General features: G+C 45.8%; 1 protein-coding gene across 1 annotated transcript in view; it reads left to right on the top strand.

The window, feature by feature from the left end:
- ASAP3 (ArfGAP with SH3 domain, ankyrin repeat and PH domain 3) overlaps positions 1-19,222 on the top strand; it is a 329,849-nt gene that overhangs the window by 73,289 nt on the left and 237,338 nt on the right. Inside the window, exon 4 of the mRNA XM_078682583.1 lies at positions 9,430-9,504. Coding sequence (XP_078538709.1) covers positions 9,430-9,504 — 75 coding nt within the window. The remainder of the gene's footprint in view (positions 1-9,429; positions 9,505-19,222) is intronic.

The following is a 19,222-nucleotide window of genomic DNA, read 5'->3' on the forward strand; positions in this document are numbered from 1 at the left end:
TTGCATCCTGGTTTCTATGTTTTAATTTTAGGAGGCACAAGACTGCCTACTGTTTTGGTTCAGCTCCTCGCGCTCTTTCAATGCTCCTTGTGCTATCAAAGGGCATGTGTAAAGCGCTTCAATGCTCCCTGCAGCTGTGTGAGGAATTCAAGCTTGGCTCCAGCATGAGGGAGGGCACCCACCAGCAGGGCCGGACTGAGAACCCAAAGCAGCCCTGGCAATCTTGTCGGACCAGCCTCCCGGGGTGTGCAAGAGTGAAGCACTGCTGCTTTTGTTACTTAGGGCTGATATTGCAGCACCATTGCAAAACCGATCCCCAGAATCAAAACGAGCCCCCACCACTCCAAAACCGGCTCCCACCCTTCCAGCCTCCCTGGAAAATGACCGATGCCCACTACAGCCAATCAGGCCCTGCCCACAAGCAATGGCCCGGCCCCTGGCATTGGTGTGAAGGCTCACTTCGATGTCCATATGACATACAGGCTACTGGCTCGAGCACAAGCGGGAAAGGCCCACCAACCAAAGTTTTACTTTGTTCAAAAATTCCAGCAGTCTCTGGTTATTGCTCGGCACTTGGTTTTCTAGGGTTCCTTGAGCAGTAAGTCACTCAAGGACAATTGCAAATAGTGAAGTGGTGGGGGTTTATTGGCTGACTAAGGAGACAGAAAGCAACACAGCATAAGAGTGCATAGATGAGTCCAAACCCCTCCACCAGTGGTTAGTTTGTAAAATAAAAATAAGTGCCAGGGCTTTTGTCAGGAGGCAACTTGCAGCAGCCCATTTCTCCTGTTAGCGACGCCTAAACAGAACCAACTACTGTAGAGAGAGGATGTGGGGTATTGGCCAGAGCTGCCGAATTCGGAGCTGGGGAGTCAGGGTGGCTCGGTGTCGGCTCAGCATCCTGTGATTCTGGGCAAATCATTAATCTCCCTGCGGATGAATGTGTTCTTAACTGATGCTCATGAAAGGCGCCAGTGTTGATGATTAAGTGCGGGTGCTGAGCACCGGAAACCACTGGCTCAAATTAAGCCCTGCCCTCCACACACCTACCTTCCCCGTACTCAGGATAGTCAAGAAACCCAACTACAGAAGACTTTACAAGTTGAGCCTGTAGGCAGTCTCTCTTCAGAAGCACTGGTGAAAAGGCCTGTGTGCCTGACCTACTACCAAGCTGCTATTCCTGCCACTTCATTGCAGTGGGTCAAATGAAATAACCACCCTCGTTGAGGATAAGGGGCCCTCCAGGCCTCAGTTCTGTTGACAAGTGTCAATGTAGGAATGCAGAGCACCTCATATGGTCTTACAGCGTGCTGAGTTTACTGGAAGAAAAGGGTAGGGCTGGCTAAAAAAATGTACAGGGCAGCACTGCTTTTCAAATCATGAAAAACAACAGAAACTGCAATCCAAGTTCCTACTGACTAGGGGAAAAAACGTTGGTAAAAACAATAAGTCTACCCTGGAAACGTGCAATGCTTTATTTTTACAATCACATGATTATGGAAAAAGAATCGCACTTATAAAAGAATACATAAATAAATGAGTGACCAAATATCCGTGGCACACCAGCCCTGGCACTGAAGTGATCTCATTTTCGTGCAACTGTGGTCAGGTAAAATGCCATCTCACAGTGCAAGACTGCCAGTGGATGTTGTGGGCTGACCCATGGCCCAGCTGTGAGCTCTGGCTGGCCGCGTCATCCACTCCCCCTCTCCCCTCCTTGCCGTCTGCACGTCCTGCCAGCGAAAAAAGGCTATGAGGCAGACAGCGTTGATGGTGTCTTAGCGCTTTCTATTCTCTGTCAGCCATGCTGCACAATAGCACGGCTGTACACGGCAAAAGCAGCACTGACAACCAGTACCCATCTTTTTTTATTTTCTTAAGTAAATGTTATTGTCAGAGATTGAATCTTTTTCTTCTCCAGTACCCATCTTTTAGGCGAGACCTACTTGCTTTGCCAATGTTCGTTTGTTTCTTGGTGCTGCTATTCAGGTGTGAATAACATCGACGCTAAAGGGAGCAGGATAGGTGTGTGGCAGGAGACAAGGACACGATCAAAGAGGCGTGCAAGAGGCGCCCTGGGTGGTAATGGGGGACGGTGATGCTTAGAAGTCCAGCGGAATGTGGTTCTGCGGCGGCCTGTCGGTGCACGCCATTTCACGGCTGTTTACTGCTGGTAGACCACGCAGGCTGAGTCTTCTGTCAGTCGCACGCAACTGGTTAAACCAACCTAGGCAACGTTTTGCAATGACTTCCTATTCTTTCCCCTCCAGTTCTCCTCCGAATTGTGAACTTTGAAAATGTTTGTAATAAGGGCATCGTACAATTATCAAAGTCTGCCACAAATTGCAAAACTCATTGGAAAATCAGTCTGTATAAGAAACGGATTCGTCAAAAATAAGATTTTTTTTTTTTACAAAGAAATACTTCATGAAAAAGAAGCTCAACTCAGCTTTTGACAATGATTTATGAAAAGAAAGCAGTGTAGGTAAAATATGAGTTAATTATTAAAAAAAGAAGCATTTGGTGATTCATTAATAGAGACTAAACAAAAATTGAGCAAATTTGATATCAAGTTTCCTGAGTTTTGGGAAATAGTTGCTTGACCTTGCCACCCACATTACTTACTTATATTGCTAGTATTTGTATAGCTTACAATTTGCAGTTAGCTCGGCCTCATAATGTTGTTTCTGGTGCTGTCTTCTATGTTATATTGATTTGTATAGCGCACTGATCACCCGAGAGCGTATGCTGGTGCTTGTGCAGGTGTGTGATTCCCAAGGTGTTTAAATGAAGGGCCAAGTCGTCAGCTTCTTGCGGAACTCAAGAAGAAAGCAGGAGGCTCTGCTGTATTGAGGGAGGTTGTTCCATGTCTTGGGGGCTATTAGGAGTATGAGAGACCTCCAATTTTTTTTTGCGGTGGCGGGGAATGTGTGCTAGTGAGACAGAGCGTAGGTGTCTGGTGGTTTAGTGAAAGTGTATGTGGCTGTTTAGATAATCTGGTCCTGTCTTGTGTAGGGATTTGTATGTGTCTGTGAGAAGTTTGAATTGTCTGCACTTGTGGATGGGGAGCCAGTCTAGGACATTCTGTGTGATGTCTGCAACAGTGGCGGTCCGGGCAGATAAGCGCGGTGGGGAGGGGCTTGGGTGAGGGGAGTGGAAGTGACATACGAAGGGATAAGGAGTGTAAAATAAATAATTAAAACCACTTACCCTGTGCTCACCTCATTGCCTCGCCGATGCAGTGCGACCAAGGTAAGTGGTTTTAATGATTTATTTTATATTCCTTAGTCTGTCGTATGCACATTTCACAAACCCCCGCCACCCCCACTGCGCTTACCTGCACAGACCCCACTGGAATGCAGTGTGACAGGCTTGGTGTGAGGTTCTAAAGTGGATTAATATACAGAGGATCTTCTAAGGTTCTATGGGTGGTTTGCAGGTGAGTTGAAACCACTGGGCTGTGAGTGTTTGATATTAGTAACTAGATCTGGGACGACTGAGCTTTGCTAAAAAACTACATACATAAAAAATGGGTACTTCTATGTGAATAAGTAAGGGCTTCTGGGGATATCACTGAGTACACACAGGTGAAGTGGGTACATTTTCGTACACTTTGTGGACTGGACACATTTGTACACAGCTTAGTAGTAAAACTATATACTGGATGGACTCAACCGATTTCTGTTAATATCATTTGAGAAAATGAACACAACAGGGGGTATCTTTCCAGCAAGACACAATTCAAACTGTGCAAAGTTCACCCTTCTCCCCTGCCCACCCCTTCACCCTAAAATTACCCTTGCCCTCCTTTACTTCTACCCACCCCTTAACTCTAAAATCACTCTTACTGATCTTTACCTCTTACCCCCTCAAACCTAAAATCAACCATATCCTCCTTCACCTCTACCACCCCTAAATCTTAAAATAACCCTCAAACCCCTAAAGTAACGTTTACCCCCTTTACTTTGACCCCCTTTACCTCTACCCACCTCAAACTCGAAAATTACAATTTCAGCCTTTACCTCTACCCACACTTAGCCCTAAAATCACCCTCACCCCCATTACCTCTGCCCACCCCTTGACCCTACAAAAGCACCTGCGGGGTAAAGGCTGAGGAGTACGGGCTATGCAGACTAAAGACTGCAGAGTAAAGGGTCATACCATGGAGATGTGCTCTAAACATGGCGTGGTGGTTTTGTTTACTTTTAGGCCTGAAGTTCACCAAGTGAAAACAGTTACATGCTTCAGAATGACAGTAGAAATAATTCGGGCTATGCCGAGTAAGGCTGATCCATAAGTTTGTATGTTATACTAATTTTGACCTGTAAATACTGAATTGCAAGTCTTGAAATGATGTACATTAAGATGCGTTTTAGAGGCAATACTAATACGAAAAAATAAATCCTAACCGTTTCACAATACGTGTGCACACCATCATTTATTGCGATGCTGATGCTAGTTTTTATCTGCTTTCGATGCAGGGCATCAAAACAAATTAACTAAAGCAATAATAAGCAAGAATTCCTAAAACCACGTAAGGTAGGGTAGCAGCTGGTATTTCAATCTTAAAATAAGGGCCTGCCTTAAAAGTTGGTTGCCACAGGCATGGCTGTTAGGTCACTGGAATTAAAATTAAACCATCAGACATAATACATTCTGCTGGAACATATTTCAGCAGCAGTATATTTCAACTTAATTATAGGGTTTGTATCAACTGTAAGGAGTTTGGGCTCGTTGGTCTAACATTATGATCGACACAAGCCCCCACTTAAGGCCATTAAGAGCTTTAACAGTGGCTGCGTTTTGTAAGGGAACTAAATTGTGGACAATATAATGAACCTGCAGGTAATCTGCACCCAGCTAATTTAGGTGTTTAGCAATCATTTCGGTTACAGGGACATCAACCCAAAATAGCATTATTTTACACTTATACCACAGGGTCAGATAGGTAAAGCGGGCACTAGGGCAATGGACGGTGGACCGGTATCTCAATTGCAGATGTGGGCCATTTTTTTGGCCAGCCGGGTGACGTGGGCCGTATCTGTGCTGTTAAGCCGCCGCCAGCGGGCCAGTAGGGGCCTGAGATGCCTTTCTGGAGACAGATGAGCCTCGGTTACCTCTCTTTTACCAACGGGGCAGAGGTGTCATTCCCAGTCCCTCGCTGGGCCAGCCCTATATTGTATGCAGATTGAGCAGGGTCAGGGGGCCTGGGCAGAAGCGGCCTTGCGTATATTCGGTGTGCTTCACCCATTGTGAACTAATCCGCAAACAAAGAGTCCTGACAACATCTGCTTTTTAGGTCGAGTCTAGCGGCAGCGCGCATGCTCTGCTCGCTCTGCGAGGCATGCTGTATTATGCACTGGAAGCCACTCCCACTCTACACACTTAATTTTCATTGGCTTGTGTCATTGTCCTTCGTAAGTGCTGGCTTCTGATTTGTAAATAGTCTTGTTAGTCCCTCCTTGTCTACATTAGTTACCTCCCATAACAACGTGACCTTTTACTTGTGGTGGTACACAGTTGGTGAGCACTATTTTCTTTAATGCTTTTCCCCTATTCCACCCATGACACAGCTTCTTTAATGCTCTTCCCCTAACCCACCCATGGCATCGCTTCTTTAATGCTCTTTCCGAATTTCACCCATGACATCCCAGCACCCGCCCACTTTTTATATTATTAAAGTGCTTATTTACTTTACAGCGCGGTCCGCTTCAACTTAAGCGGGCGTGCTTATTTATTTTACGGCGCAGTATGAAAAGTGCTCCTTCTAAAATGCATTATTTACTTATTTATTTTGCAAGAACGGCGCGCTTTTATTATAGCGGCCTCACACTTTATTTTCCTCCGGAGAAGCATCCAATGGCGACCCAACGCAGCACAGGTTGATGGTGGTATTTTAGGAGGGGAAGCCGCACACAAGGTAGAGAACTAGAAAACACAAGTACTGGATACAAGGCAGCCAGTCAAAAAGATTGTAAAGAAGATATGCTCCTTGGGTGGGACACACACAAATGGAGGAAGAAAGACACTGAGTTAGAAGCAAACAAATGAAAGAGACAGTAAAGGCAACCATTGGTAATCAGTGGGCAAGCTGTAAGCCCACTGTAAGCTTACAAGAGGTCTTTTGTATCCATACAGATTGCACTATCTGGTAGGTGAGAACCAAACAGTGACACACCATTCATAAAATCCCAACCCCAACCCACACTAAGCCCAAGAATCATCACCCTGTCTAGTGCTCAGACCACAGATGCTGCCACCCTGCAGGCACTTTCACTTTGGGGAGGCCCCACACCTGACTCACCTGTGTGAGCTGCGCTCATAGAGCCTGCATCTTGTTTTCTTTCCTAAATGCAAGCTTACAAAGGATGGAAGGTGGCAACAGCTATGATGGGAGAGGCTGGAACGTGGCGACAGTTGAGTGTAATTTGGACAGGCGATTACACGCCCACTTTTTAAAACTATAAAGTGGTAGAGCTTGAAAAACCAATCGGGAAAATGTATTTTGGCATTGACTTATATTGAAGCAGGGGCAATTTCAGGCAGGAAATAGCTGAAATAAAGCTATTTAAGATTTCAAAAAAGCGAGTCTTCTTTCTGGATCAGGTCTGTTGGCATGTATGAGAGCTGGAACATAGGCAGGTATGATCAGAGGCTAAGGCAGTGACGTAGCCCACCTAGGCAGAGAGATACTGGCACTATTTGTGTCGGAGTGTTGAGCATAGCCCACCACGCCCTTCTAAAGCCCGCCAGCCCACCTTAAGATGTGGCCAATGAACATGCAGTGACTGACTACATGCATAAATTCAGTTGTGTTTGGCTATGCAGCCCAAGATCACAAGTATGCTAGTCTTCAAGACCACAGGATGTTTTCAGATAAAGGCACTGAAGCGATGCATAGCACGGATGCCTTGGTGTGAGAAGCCTAGCACGACAGACCAAGCATGCGGGAACTTTTTGTTTATTAATTATTGGGACCACCCCCTTCCGGACGAGCAGAAAAGTCCCGGTGCCCTCCGGCAACCACTTGTCACAGGTGTGTGCTTTTTCCTGGGGCTGCTTTCATTAACTAGGTAAAAATGGCAGATTTGTTTTGTAAATCAAATTTAAAATGAGCAATCTTTAAAAGCTTCATATATCTGATAGTTTGCGAGAAACAGCACAAGACCAGTAGAGTTTGATCCAAACAGGGTGCCAAATGCATACAATTGGTAGTATTCATTGAAACCCAAAATCTTATACGCACAAACTCCCAGCCTGAACATGATTTGAGGCCCTCCCTTGCTCTGTGGCAGAGCTATTCATTAAAGTGGTGGCTTCTATGATACAGTAATTCATAAACAAGAATTGGCAAAGCCAACATGTTTGTCATGTGTACTGTTGGTTCTGCCATTAGTTGTTGTGTACTGGAGACTAGGCATAATATGCAAATGGACTGTTGGGTGGAAGCACTAACAAAAGCACCAGAAAATGGATAAAACATAAACAAACATGGCCTAAACCAATATGTCTGGTGTTAACTGCCAGCCCTTTGCCTGCATGAATGCCTATTTTGGTTTCTCAAGGTTTTTGTACAACTTTATTGTTGGGGAACTCTGTGTATAAAAAAAAAAGTAGCTGAAAGCAAACTTAAAGCACACATTGCCATAGTCGTACTTGGTACCGAAGGGAATGCTATGTGTGCGGATGAGCTCTTTATGAAAGAGCAGAATACAGCCACTCACAATGAAGTTATCCAGTGGCTGAAGTTGACTGACCATTTGCTCTATGATGTTTGTTTATGGGATTTATAAAGCGCCTGGCTGTCCAGGGGCTTCCAGCGCTGCCGAGAGGAAGCAGAGTGTTTAGAAGAACATTAATGGAACAGCCACATCTTACATTTTTTTCCCTGTGATTTTCACCCACGATGAGAAATCAGAGAGGCTCTATTATTTAACAGGTCTCCTACCTGATTCTCCGATCAGGTGTTTTCTCAGGTTTTATTTCTTCATATTTTGCGGTTTGTAATATTCCTTCAAGTTTACTCTGTCCTGAAGACAGCATGCGCAGCGACACACCGAAGACTGGACTAGTCAGTGCCATGACTGGTTTTCCCACCTATTAATCGCTGAGTGGGAAAGGTGTTAATATATTTGAAATGATGTGTTTAAACAGAATGCTACATTATCTTCTACTAGGGCAAATATGTTGTGTTGTCTGGTGAAAGGGGGTATTTGCAATACTATTTTCCCTCTAACACTGTCTGTTGCTATTTATGGATTTAGGTCAGCCTTGTACTCGTTAAAGTCATATTTGTGCATTGTAGAAAGCACTTTCAGCATTCTTTGTTCATTGCATACATTTTTTCATAATTGTATTCCCTCACGTTTTTCATTGGACATTATCGCACATATCTTAGTTTGTTAAATGTAACAAATTTTTGCCTGAGTGTGGGTGGTGTATTCAGGGCAGGCACCAGGCATGAGCAGCGTGGGCTGATGCCCAGGGCCTCGCCCTCAGCGCACCAGCATGGGGCCAGGCACCAGTGCTACACGGCCAGGCCACGGCGGCACACTGGTCCCAATTGAAGGAAAGGTGTCTCTTCTCTTTGCAATAGGGCCTACGAGAGGGGTGTCCTTCCTCTGGACCCCGCTGCAATGGTGTGGCGGTGCCTATGGAAGGCGGACACTTCCTCTTGTCCCAGTTGCAAGGAGACACATTTTGCAGGTTTGTCCTGCGGTTAGGCCTCCTGCCAGGCTGGCCATTCTGAGGCACCGGGGACCAGCAATTTAGCTTCCCCACAGTTTTAACCTCTGCCTACAAGCAAGAATTACACCTTCAGCCCTACATGAGCTGTAAAAGAGGTGCTTGTAGGTGGCTGAGAGGAACAGTTGTAGCCCAATTGCGGTCTGCACATAGCCAGCTTTTAGAGCCCGGAATGTGTCACGTATGCAAATTAGATGGGCCTCGCACACCCCACTTCTGCCCGGGGCCCCAAGAATCCCAGAACCGTCCCTGGATGTATTGACCAGTGCATAATTCATGGTTATAAGGTTTCTATACAATGTTGGTAAAGTCTTTATTTTTGTAGCTTACTTTCTCCGATATATGTAGAAAGCTGTGCTTATTTGCAGCCTCTATTTTTCTGAGAAGATAATCTTCTCTGTTGGCCTTCTTGTTTAATGGCGTCTCTCACTCGATTGTTTCCCTGAGGTTCTCACTCTTACCACCTCAAGCATCTTTTGTGCACTGTCAACTGGCTGCTTAATCTTCACTTACACCCTTTCTCGAGCTCTTTTGTCCAAAGTTTTATTCAGTTTCTCCTTCTCTGTCAACGCATTATCATCCTTGCATTTCTTTCCTTGCCCTTGCTCTCACCTTCAACATCTGTCTCCAACTCCATTTTGCCTTACTGATCGTGTGACAAGAGTGTGTCTTGCTGTTTTTCAGGTGCAGAATCTGAACAACATCATCTCTTTTCCTCTGGAAAACCTCCTGAAGGGTGACGTGAAAGACAGTCGGCAGGTGAGCGCGTGGCTCTCTTCTACCTACCTCTTTCCAGTAGCGGCCACGGGGGATGGGTTGGACGGAGAGCGGATTGGGGGAATCCAAAAAATAAAATAAACAGACATACCTGGATGCCGCCGGGTGAAGCCACTTCTGCGCTGGCTCGTCTGCATCACAACAGGAAGGTCACAGCCTCCCAGAATCCCCTGTCCAGTCACAGCGCTGCTTTAAGCAGGCTTGTGATTGGTCTGAGTGCAGTGGCTCGGCACTCAGTCAGTGGCTTGGAGGCTTTGCATGTTCCTCCCCAGGCTGTGTAATGCAGCTTGGTGGGTGTGAGAAGTTAGCCTGGCGTATTGTATTGTATTGTATTGTATTGTAATTGCATTTATATAGCGCTTACTACCCCTGACGAGGTGTCAAAGCGCTTTTTCGGCAGGTAGCACGCTACTCCGGGACCCACAGAGGATTAGTGTTGAATTAGTATAGTGAAACATGCAAGTACATTGTAAGTGGTGGATAGGTTAGTCAGTTATTTGGATTTGGAATGATAGCAGAAGGATAGAGTAGGACAAAGGTTTGTATTTATTTAGCGCTCACTTGTTGACGCATGCCATTCAGGGAGCCTATAAAGGATTAGTGGTGAATTAATATGGTAAAATATGAGGTAATTTCAGTGGTGGATATTAGTCTGTTACTTGGAGTGAGAAGGATGGCGGATGGATAAGAGGGGAAGAAAGATTTGCATTTATATAGCACTTGTTACCCCTGATGGGTGTTGAAGCACTTTTTTGGCGAGTAGCACGCCACTCCGGAACCCATAAAGGATTAGTGTTGAAAATTAGTATAGTATAAATATGAAGTAATTTGATTAGTAGAAATGTTATTCAGTTATTTGGGCAGTATATTAGTATAGTTGAATATGGAATATGGAATTTGAGAAGTGAACATGTTAGTCTGTTAATTTTGATAGAAAAAGGATAGTGGAGGGATAAAAGAGTGAAGGATTTTTTTTTAAGTAAACTGATGGAAGGATCATTATATATTTGTTAGTGATAAAAGGTGGACTGTTAGGTGCAATTACAGCAGGGAGAGTGTATCTGAGTGGGATGTAGTTATTTATGGTGTTGATTGGCGTTGTGTTAGTAATGAGTGTATTGATTAGTGGTATAGGATAGAGTTGTGTACTGTTTGTGGGTGATGGTGGATATGTGTGGTAGTTGGGATAGTAGGGTGTGTAGATGTGGTTCGGTTGGGTTGGTTTTGCATGCATCTGTGCATAGTGTTGTGCGTGGTGTATATTTGGTGTGAGTGTGTTGCTCTGTTTGTGGTTGTGGATAGTGTGGGCTGGGTATTGCTAAATGAGAAAAAGGGCAGCATTTCTGGCCCTAGTCCCGACCAGTCTCGGACAGGCCCAAACAGGCAACTACCCTTGTCCTCTCCACCCTTAACAGGCCCAAACAGGCAACTACCCTTGTCCTCTCCACCCTTAACAGGCTCAAACAGGCAACTACCCTTGTCCTCTCCACCTTTAACAGGCCCAAACAGGCAACTACCCTTGTCCTCTCCACCCTTAACAGGCTCAAACAGGCAACTACCCTTGTCCTCTCCACCCTTAGCCTCGACGCCCGGGCTGAGACGCCCTAAGCCTGGCCTTTTTTGTAGCCCTAGTAATCAGGCGACCCCTTCAGCCAATGGGAACCCTAGCCCTAACACTATCCAATCACAACACTAGCCCTAACATCTAGAACCAATTGGAGACCAGGACCTTGCAGCCAATCTTAGCCCTAGTCCAAGCACCCAATCAGTTCAAAAACCCTGATCTCTACGTCCAATAAAGGCCTTAGCCCTACCACTAGTCCCAACCCAAGTCCAAGCAGCCAATGGTACAGGTAGCCCTAGTCCCTACTTCCAATAGAAAGCCTAACCCTACTCTTAGTCCCACAACTGGTCCAACAACCAATCACACCAGAAGCCCTAAATAGCTACTTCCAATTAAAGGTCTAATCCTAGCCCTAGTCCCACCCTACTCCAAACAACCAATAACATAGAAGCCCTAGTCCCTACTTCCAATAGAAATCCTAACCCTAGCCCTAGCCCCAACCCTGCAATGATTGAATCACAGACCGAGAAACCAATCAGAACCCTCAAATACCCAACCAATGAGGACATTAACCCTAACCCAATAGAAACACCAGATACAACCACCGATCAGTGTACACATGTGCCTACCACTAGCACACCATGTAAGGTCCCAGCAACCTCAGACAAGGTTTGCTGGCCAGGGAGTTGGAAGCTGCTTGCTCCTGTTCAGAATCTCCTAGGTGACAGACAGGCTCAATCCACAACTTTGGACATCAGCAGGTAAAGGCTTCACTAAATCGAAATCTAACAATACTGTTTGAATAAAGCTTTACTCCCCCGGCTGGCCAAAACACGAAGTGCACAGGCCACAGTAAATACAGTTTAAACAGCTCACAGAAGCACCCTCTGATGTATAAAATCCCTGTTGCTGGTGGGGGGGGAGGGGCAGGGGGGCTGGCCTCACTGGCTTGTGAACACAAAATGGTGGCTGGGGGTGCACTGTTTGAGCACACAGGCCTAAGCACAGAACAAAGGAGAAATTTGGAGGGAAAACAGATTTGTCACCAAGGAATGAGAGGGACAAACTACAGAGGTTGGACTGCAAATCACACAATTCAACACACTAAATGAAGGCAATCATGGGCAGGGAAAACCACACATTTAAAACACAACACAGGTGATAAAATATGCAATTACAGACAGGCTAAAACTGCAATTTTTAACTGTAACAACCACAGGCATAGACAGTAAACACAGAAAGTGAAAATCGTTTTTTAAACAACTTTTTGTCATGGAAAGAGACAGCACTAGTCTGTCTCCTTACCACTTCATGGACTCTGCTTGCTGCAATCTGGGGCACGTGGGCTGCAACTCACAAGATGGAGGAGGATGATTTGGGATGCACCCAGCAAGGCCTTAAGGGGCCTGGGCAGGTGTGAGAGGAGGGCTCAGACTTGCCTGGTAGCTGAATAGCCAATTGTCAGCTGGCCTGGGGGTGGGGTCTGGGCAGCTGCTTGCTCCTGTTCAGAATCTCCTAGGAGATAGACAGGCTCAATTCTCAACTTTGGACTGCAGCAGGTAAAGGCTTCACTACCTCGAAATTTAACAATACTGTTTGAATAAAGCTTTACTCCCCCTGCTGGTCAAAAAACGAAGTGCACAGGCCCCAGTAAATACAGTTTAAACAGCTCACAGAAGCACCCTCTGATGTAGAAAATCCCTGTTGCGGGGGGGGGGCAGGGGGGCTGGCCTCACTGGCTTGTGAACACAAAATGGTGACTGGAGGTGCACTGTTTGAGCACACAGGCCTAAGCACAGAGCAAAGGAGAAATTTGGAGGGAAAACAGATTTGTCACCAAGGAATGAGAGGGACAAACTACAGAGGTTGGACTGCAAATCTCACAATTCAAACACTAAATGAAGGCAATCATGGGCAGGGAAATCCACACATTTAAAATACAACACAGGTGATAAAATATGCAATTACAGGCAGGCTAAAACTACAATTTTTAACTGTAACAACCACAGGCATAGACAGTAAACACAAAGTGAAAATCGTTTTTTAAACAACTTTTTGTCTTGGGAAGAGACAGCACTAGTCTGTCTCCTTACCACTTCCAATCGACCCTTATTGATGGTGGTTGTAAAGTCAACCTTATAGAAAGCTATCCTAGGGGTAGCAGTGATGAGCAGTTTCAGGCTAAGACTTCAGAGAGCGAATTAAGCGAATTGTTTTACCACTTATAATCCCTTGAGTACCAAATGAAAGCACACCACACAAGGTATATATCAAATATATATGTATTTATTTTAAACACAACCCCTCTGCACTCTTTATGAGGTCAGAGGTAAAAGTACAATACAAGTTACATAATTGGCATACGATAAGTTGCACAGTCTACGTTTTGCCTTAGGGGCTTCACAAACCATATACTAAAATAGTGGTATAAGATTGGCATACGATAAGTTGCACAATCTACGTTTTGCCGTAGGGGCTTCACAAACCATATACTAAAATAGTGGTATAAGAACCACGTGAGAATTAGAAAGCAGACCTGGGACCTGTGGAATCGCTGGGGCTATTCTAAACAATCAAAGGTTAGGATGTAGGAGGCCCATGGGAGCCGCGTGCAGTGACTAAACACAGCCGTGGGTTACCATTGACTTTCTATAAGAAACAAACAAGTTACAAATTTACAATTTAAGTACACTTCTAAATAAACTACGATGAAACCTTTTTGGACTTAGACACTAGGAGGGTCAATACCCTCGAGACTACCAGAGTACTTGTGTTACCTCACCCACGGTAGCCGGGTGCATAGGTCTCTTTTGGTGTCGGGTTTCGTCATCAATTTCAACGGAGATCTGCAAAGAAGTGCTGCAGGTGACCAGAGGAAAAGTGTCCGGGTGGATCCAAGGGTGGATCGAAGATCTGTAGAACGTTAAAGCAGAAGGGACAGAGTCTGGGTCAATTGCCAGTGACCAGGATGGCGATGGAAAGCTGCCAGCCAATGTCTGGTGATTTCAGGCGAAAAGGTGAAGCTTGTCTCTTCAGCCACGAGGACCAGGAGGCGTCGACGATGACCAAGAGCTGGATTCGAGCTGTCCCACGAAGGATCTAGTTGACTGCGGTGTCGGTATCCAGACTGGACCCAACAAGCCTCGGCAAACGCAACCCACGCAGGATGTTGAGATTGGCTTCGTTGCAGACCAGCAAGGTCTGAGGAACTTCTCCTTTGTAGGAAAGTTGGAGCAAGCCTTCGAGCAACCAGGAAAGCAAGTTAGATTCAAAGAAAAGTCTTCAGGGGGCTCACTAGCCAATGAGCAAGGAACCGCAAAGACGCGTCGAGCTGAAATGTAAAAGTAGGACCCATGGGACACTCGTGGAGTGGGGGCCTCTAAGCTTCGGTGCAAATGGTGCTCGGGTCTGGGGCTTCAAGCCCCCCAATGCACAACTTCGAGATACCTCGTGAAGTAGGTGCAGCTTGCAAAATGGAGGATGTCCAGGACTTCCGGTCCCACATCTCTCATGTCCGCCACGGATCTCAGCTTTGAAGTGAGCGAAGGTCGGCGTCAGAGATGTCTGGAAGTCCATGTCCTGTGTCGCAGATCCTTCGGGATCCGGCGGGAGCCTCGAAAATGCCGACTGGCAAAGTTTCTGTTGGTGCCTGTTTGAACAGGGTGGTCACACCTTGACCACAAGGGAGATATCTTCCGTCTTCCAGTCGAAATGGAATGTCGAAGGTCCAGGATATATGTTTCAGAGTTTCGTCCAGGGTAATCTAAAGTCCTAGGGACTGGGTTCCTATACTTATACTAAGTTTAGGGGCTGGACTACCTTTAAGGTCCCTCTTGTGGGTGGACCTGGGAAGGGGGTGGTTACACCCCTTTCCCTTTGTCCAGTTTCACGCCAGAGCTGGGGCAGAGTGCCCCAGCAACCAGTTTGAAGTGGGAAATGCATAGAGCACCTTGTGTGCCCCAGGCAGTGTCTGGAAAGCATTCACTGAATGCAGCCCTCCCTACCCCAATACACTAAAGCCTGCCTGGGGAGGTTCCAGCACCTCCCTGGACAGGAAACCTATTGTCCAGGCCTCCCCTGCCGGAGTTTCGTCCAGCAGCAGGAGGGCAGACTCGTGTCCGTGGCAGCAACATCCATTTTGTGATGCTGGGGCTCTGTTTAACTTTAACCGGGTAAACCAGTAACTACATGTCTTCTACCTCTAGAAGGGTGGAATGCTACCCCCGCCGCCAGAACTTGCGGGGGGGGGGGGAGTAGTATTCCAAAGTGTTTGAGGCCTTAGATGACATGTTTTGATAAAGCCAAACCAAAGTTAGCATTAACCACAAGGATTATAATGCACTTAAGAGTATATGGTATGGCTATATCGTAGAACAGCTATAAGGAGATGGTTCCGAAAGCTGCCGAGGGGCTCAGCTTATGTTAGGGCACCCTCTTACATCCAGGATTAAGGCCTGCCATAGGAGTGACTTATAGGTGTATATGTGTCTATATGTATATATAGATATAGGTATACTATATCTAAGTAAGGGGTGATTACACCACCTTACCCAGGCTGTGTGAACAGACCTGTGGTGTCGGTTTGGAAGGCACACCAGGGGTGGCACAATACATACTGCAGCCCCTGGTAGGCCTATGGTGCACCTATGCCCTGGGTACCTATGATACACTGTACAGGGCTCACAAGGGTGACCCAGTACCCAATCTGTTATGTACCTAAAGAACATGGAGTCCATTTTAAGTCGAAAACCAGCAAAACACCAGGCGAAAAGTGGGGGTAACCATATAGTCAGATATCCACTTTCCTACAGTGGGGAAGATGCAAAGTGCACATGACGGTTTCACCGGCCCTCTGAGCCTGCCAAACCATCACACCCACTTTAGCGTGTGCTTTACACTTCTCCCCCTGTCTCCTGCAATGGCCTGCCCATCCCACCCTCCCTGCACCTGAGCAGGAATTATTGTTTTAATTTTCCTTTTTTACACTGCTCACAGAGCAGTGCGGCGGTTCTCCTCCGCCTTAGTGGAGGAGCCGCCACTACCTCTTTCTCCACCTCTCCAGCCTTGCCACTTGAGTGTTGTCTGGTGATTCAGCGGCCACACATTATTATAGTCACCCATGCAGCTCTGCCATCACTCTGCCCAGGGCTCGAGTCGGGGTACCACGCGGGTGAACGGCATCCCCCCACTTATTTTACCGGGAGCTCGATAACTATAAACTGCAACTGAGTGCAAGCCACCTTTCGTGACGTCACTTCCTGTCGTGACGCCAGCGTCCCCCCACTTCTCTTTTTAGGACTTGTGCCCTAACTCTGCCCCTATAAAGCCGACCCAGTGCACCACTGCTGGCACGTGAGTGTGCAGAGGACAGTCTACCTCTGTGTCCACTCTGTGGCCCATGATCCTGAATATTGGCTTCTAATTCAGTCGCCACCGACAGCTACTGTGCTCCAGTGGCACTGCCACCACTGGCTAAAACAGAACCAGCATCCCAATACTATGAACCCCCCACACTCTGTAACCACAGATTATTTTTTGTTATTGAAAATGTTTGACCTAAATTTCTACAATACCCCTGCATATCCGAGTTAAAAATAAAAAAAATGCATAAGTAAATAAATATCCCAGTATGGCTGCCTTCGTGCCATTGAGTTGGTTTAAATAAAATGGAATCTAATTTGAATATTGTTTTGATGAGCGGTCGGGTGATTTTTAGGTAAACTCTTGCAAGACGATGTTAATTTTGAATTTCTACTTAACTTAAGAATGTTAGGTGCTCTTGTCGCTTCAAAGATGACGTTTTGTTATTATTCCACACTGGCAGGTGACAGGGCTGTTTGTGAGATGAGGATCAAAACAACCATTAGACTCATGTCGGCAAGAAATGAGTGTGCCGTGTCAATCAGTAGAAATAGTTGGTGGCGCCTGCAAGGCTGAGGTTTAAAGACTTTTTGGAACCAAACGCCTAGCCCTAGTGTCTCGTCTGCCTCCTCCCCGATAGGAGTACGGCGCATTTGGCTATAAAATAAGCATTCAGGAAGAGCTGCAGATCTACCCGTGTTAGCCTCTAACCCACTCAGAACCTTTATGGTCACACACGCACGGTAAGGCTCTGTCATAAACTAGATTTGTTCCTGGAATCTGGCATCTGTGATGGCACAGTATTTTTTTTACATTTCGCTGTTCCCAACTCTGAACTTAAAGTGTGCTTAAGGTTCAGTCTGCGCCAGGGCAAATGGTGCAATTTGACAGAAAGTAATCCAGGGATGAGCGAAAAACAAAACAAGATGGAAAGTTGAAGGGAGGCTTATGAACATAGAATGAGCCAGTTAGTGACATAGGACCCACACGTTACTTACTTTTACCTGTGCCGGAAACCTGTTAGGTGCCTATGTTCTTGTTATTCAGTTTCAGGGGGTTGCAGGCAGATGATTAGTTGAACAGCACTCAAAGTTGTGTCCGAATTCTTATAACATTTTCCAGAAAGAAGCCTGGGAGCAGTCACAACTTAACCAGGTGTTCTTTACTTATTGGACTGGAGCATTTATATAGCCCTTTCCTTCTCCTTGACAGGGGCCCTAAGTGTATTACAGTACATTGACTTATTACTTTGTTGTCTATGGTTCCAAAGGTGGTGGTTGAGGAGTCGACTAAGTGTTGTATACCTTACTATGGCGTTTGGGACCCAGATATGTGCTCCAGACTTGAGGCAGCGGCACTTAGTAGTGTCAAACGCATGAGGCGCTATGGGAAAGCAGTGCAATGGATAGATTAGCCCCTAGCGTATACAAATCACAGTTTCCGGTAATGTTCAGGGTATTGCATCAGGGCTTTGTGAACAGCCAGGTCTTTATTGCTTTTCTGAAGTCTTGCACCTAGCTGATAATCTTTATTCTTTTCAGTACCTTGTTCCAGATAAGAAGCTACTATCCATTCTTGATTTAAAAAAATAAGGGGAATGATCAGGAGTGAAGCTGTATTGGTTTCTTCTTTGACTGTGCTATTTGAGTTTCAACTGTAAGGATATGGGTGCAGCCCCAGAGATCGCCCAGTGTGCAGTAGAGGAACAGATTCGTGTTGCTACTGCTACCCAGTTTGGGGCTTTGTTGGCAAAGGTGATGTAGTCCTGTCAATTCAAATTTAGGTGGTCTCCGACCATGACGTTCTTTATCTGTTAAAGCTTGCGTATAAGATTTTTTAGTAGGCCAAGTGAGAGGCCATGCGAATAGTCAAAGTGTGAGGATACACGCTCTATTGATGCTTCTTCCTGTGCTCTAAGCTTGGATAATGTAAGACTTGTAAGAGTGCTGTCATCATAAAAAAAAAATGTCTGGCCATTTTGTTAACTAAGGTTTTGAGTGAGAGGTTGGAGTCCATGACCACTCACATTTTTTCCACCTCTTTTGATGTTATTGATGGCAGACTTAGTCCTGGGAGCCAAACTCTGCAGCTGAGACTTTCCTTTTTTAATATTCTAAGTTAAAGATAGTCTTCAGCATCCATTGCTCTATTCCCGGGAGGCAGTTTTCAAAGTCTTTCGGTCAAAACATTATTAATCTTTTGATATCATCTTGGCATCATCTGTCTAGGTGCAGCGGGTGAGTTTGACAGAGCTATCAAGGTCCGCAAGTGGTGCTAGATATATGGCAGAGACCAGTGATAGTGGAAACCTGAGGGAGAAGTTGAGCGGGGCTGAGTATCAGGGTGTTGTTGTGGCTATTTCAGCTCTCTTGGTGGGATTGAGTTTTATTCAACTGAAAATGAGTCCATGAATTTCCGTGTCTTTTGCTGTTGATAAAAGTAGTCGGTGGACTGCAGTGTCAAATTTAGTAGTGCTCCAACTCACTTTTCTTCTGTGGTGTTGTTGAGAGTGGCCAGTATGTAAATCAGTGCAGATTCTGTGCTTCTTCGCTGTCTGAATCATGTTTGCCCTGTTATTCAGGAGTTTGTTTTGTTAAATGAAGCTCGAGATTTCAGAGAATGCAATTTGTCAATGAGTTTACCTCGAAAAAGCCCTAAGGGCATTGTTCTGTAAGTCTGTAAGCATGAGTATGGGTGTCATTCATGATGCTTTTAAGATGCTCAGGAACTCTCCAGTTAATAGGGCCATGTTGATGATAATTCCAGTTGGCAGTG

This window comes from Lissotriton helveticus, chromosome 3_1 (assembly GCF_964261635.1).
Source record: "Lissotriton helveticus chromosome 3_1, aLisHel1.1, whole genome shotgun sequence".
Lineage (NCBI taxonomy): Eukaryota > Metazoa > Chordata > Amphibia > Caudata > Salamandridae > Lissotriton > Lissotriton helveticus.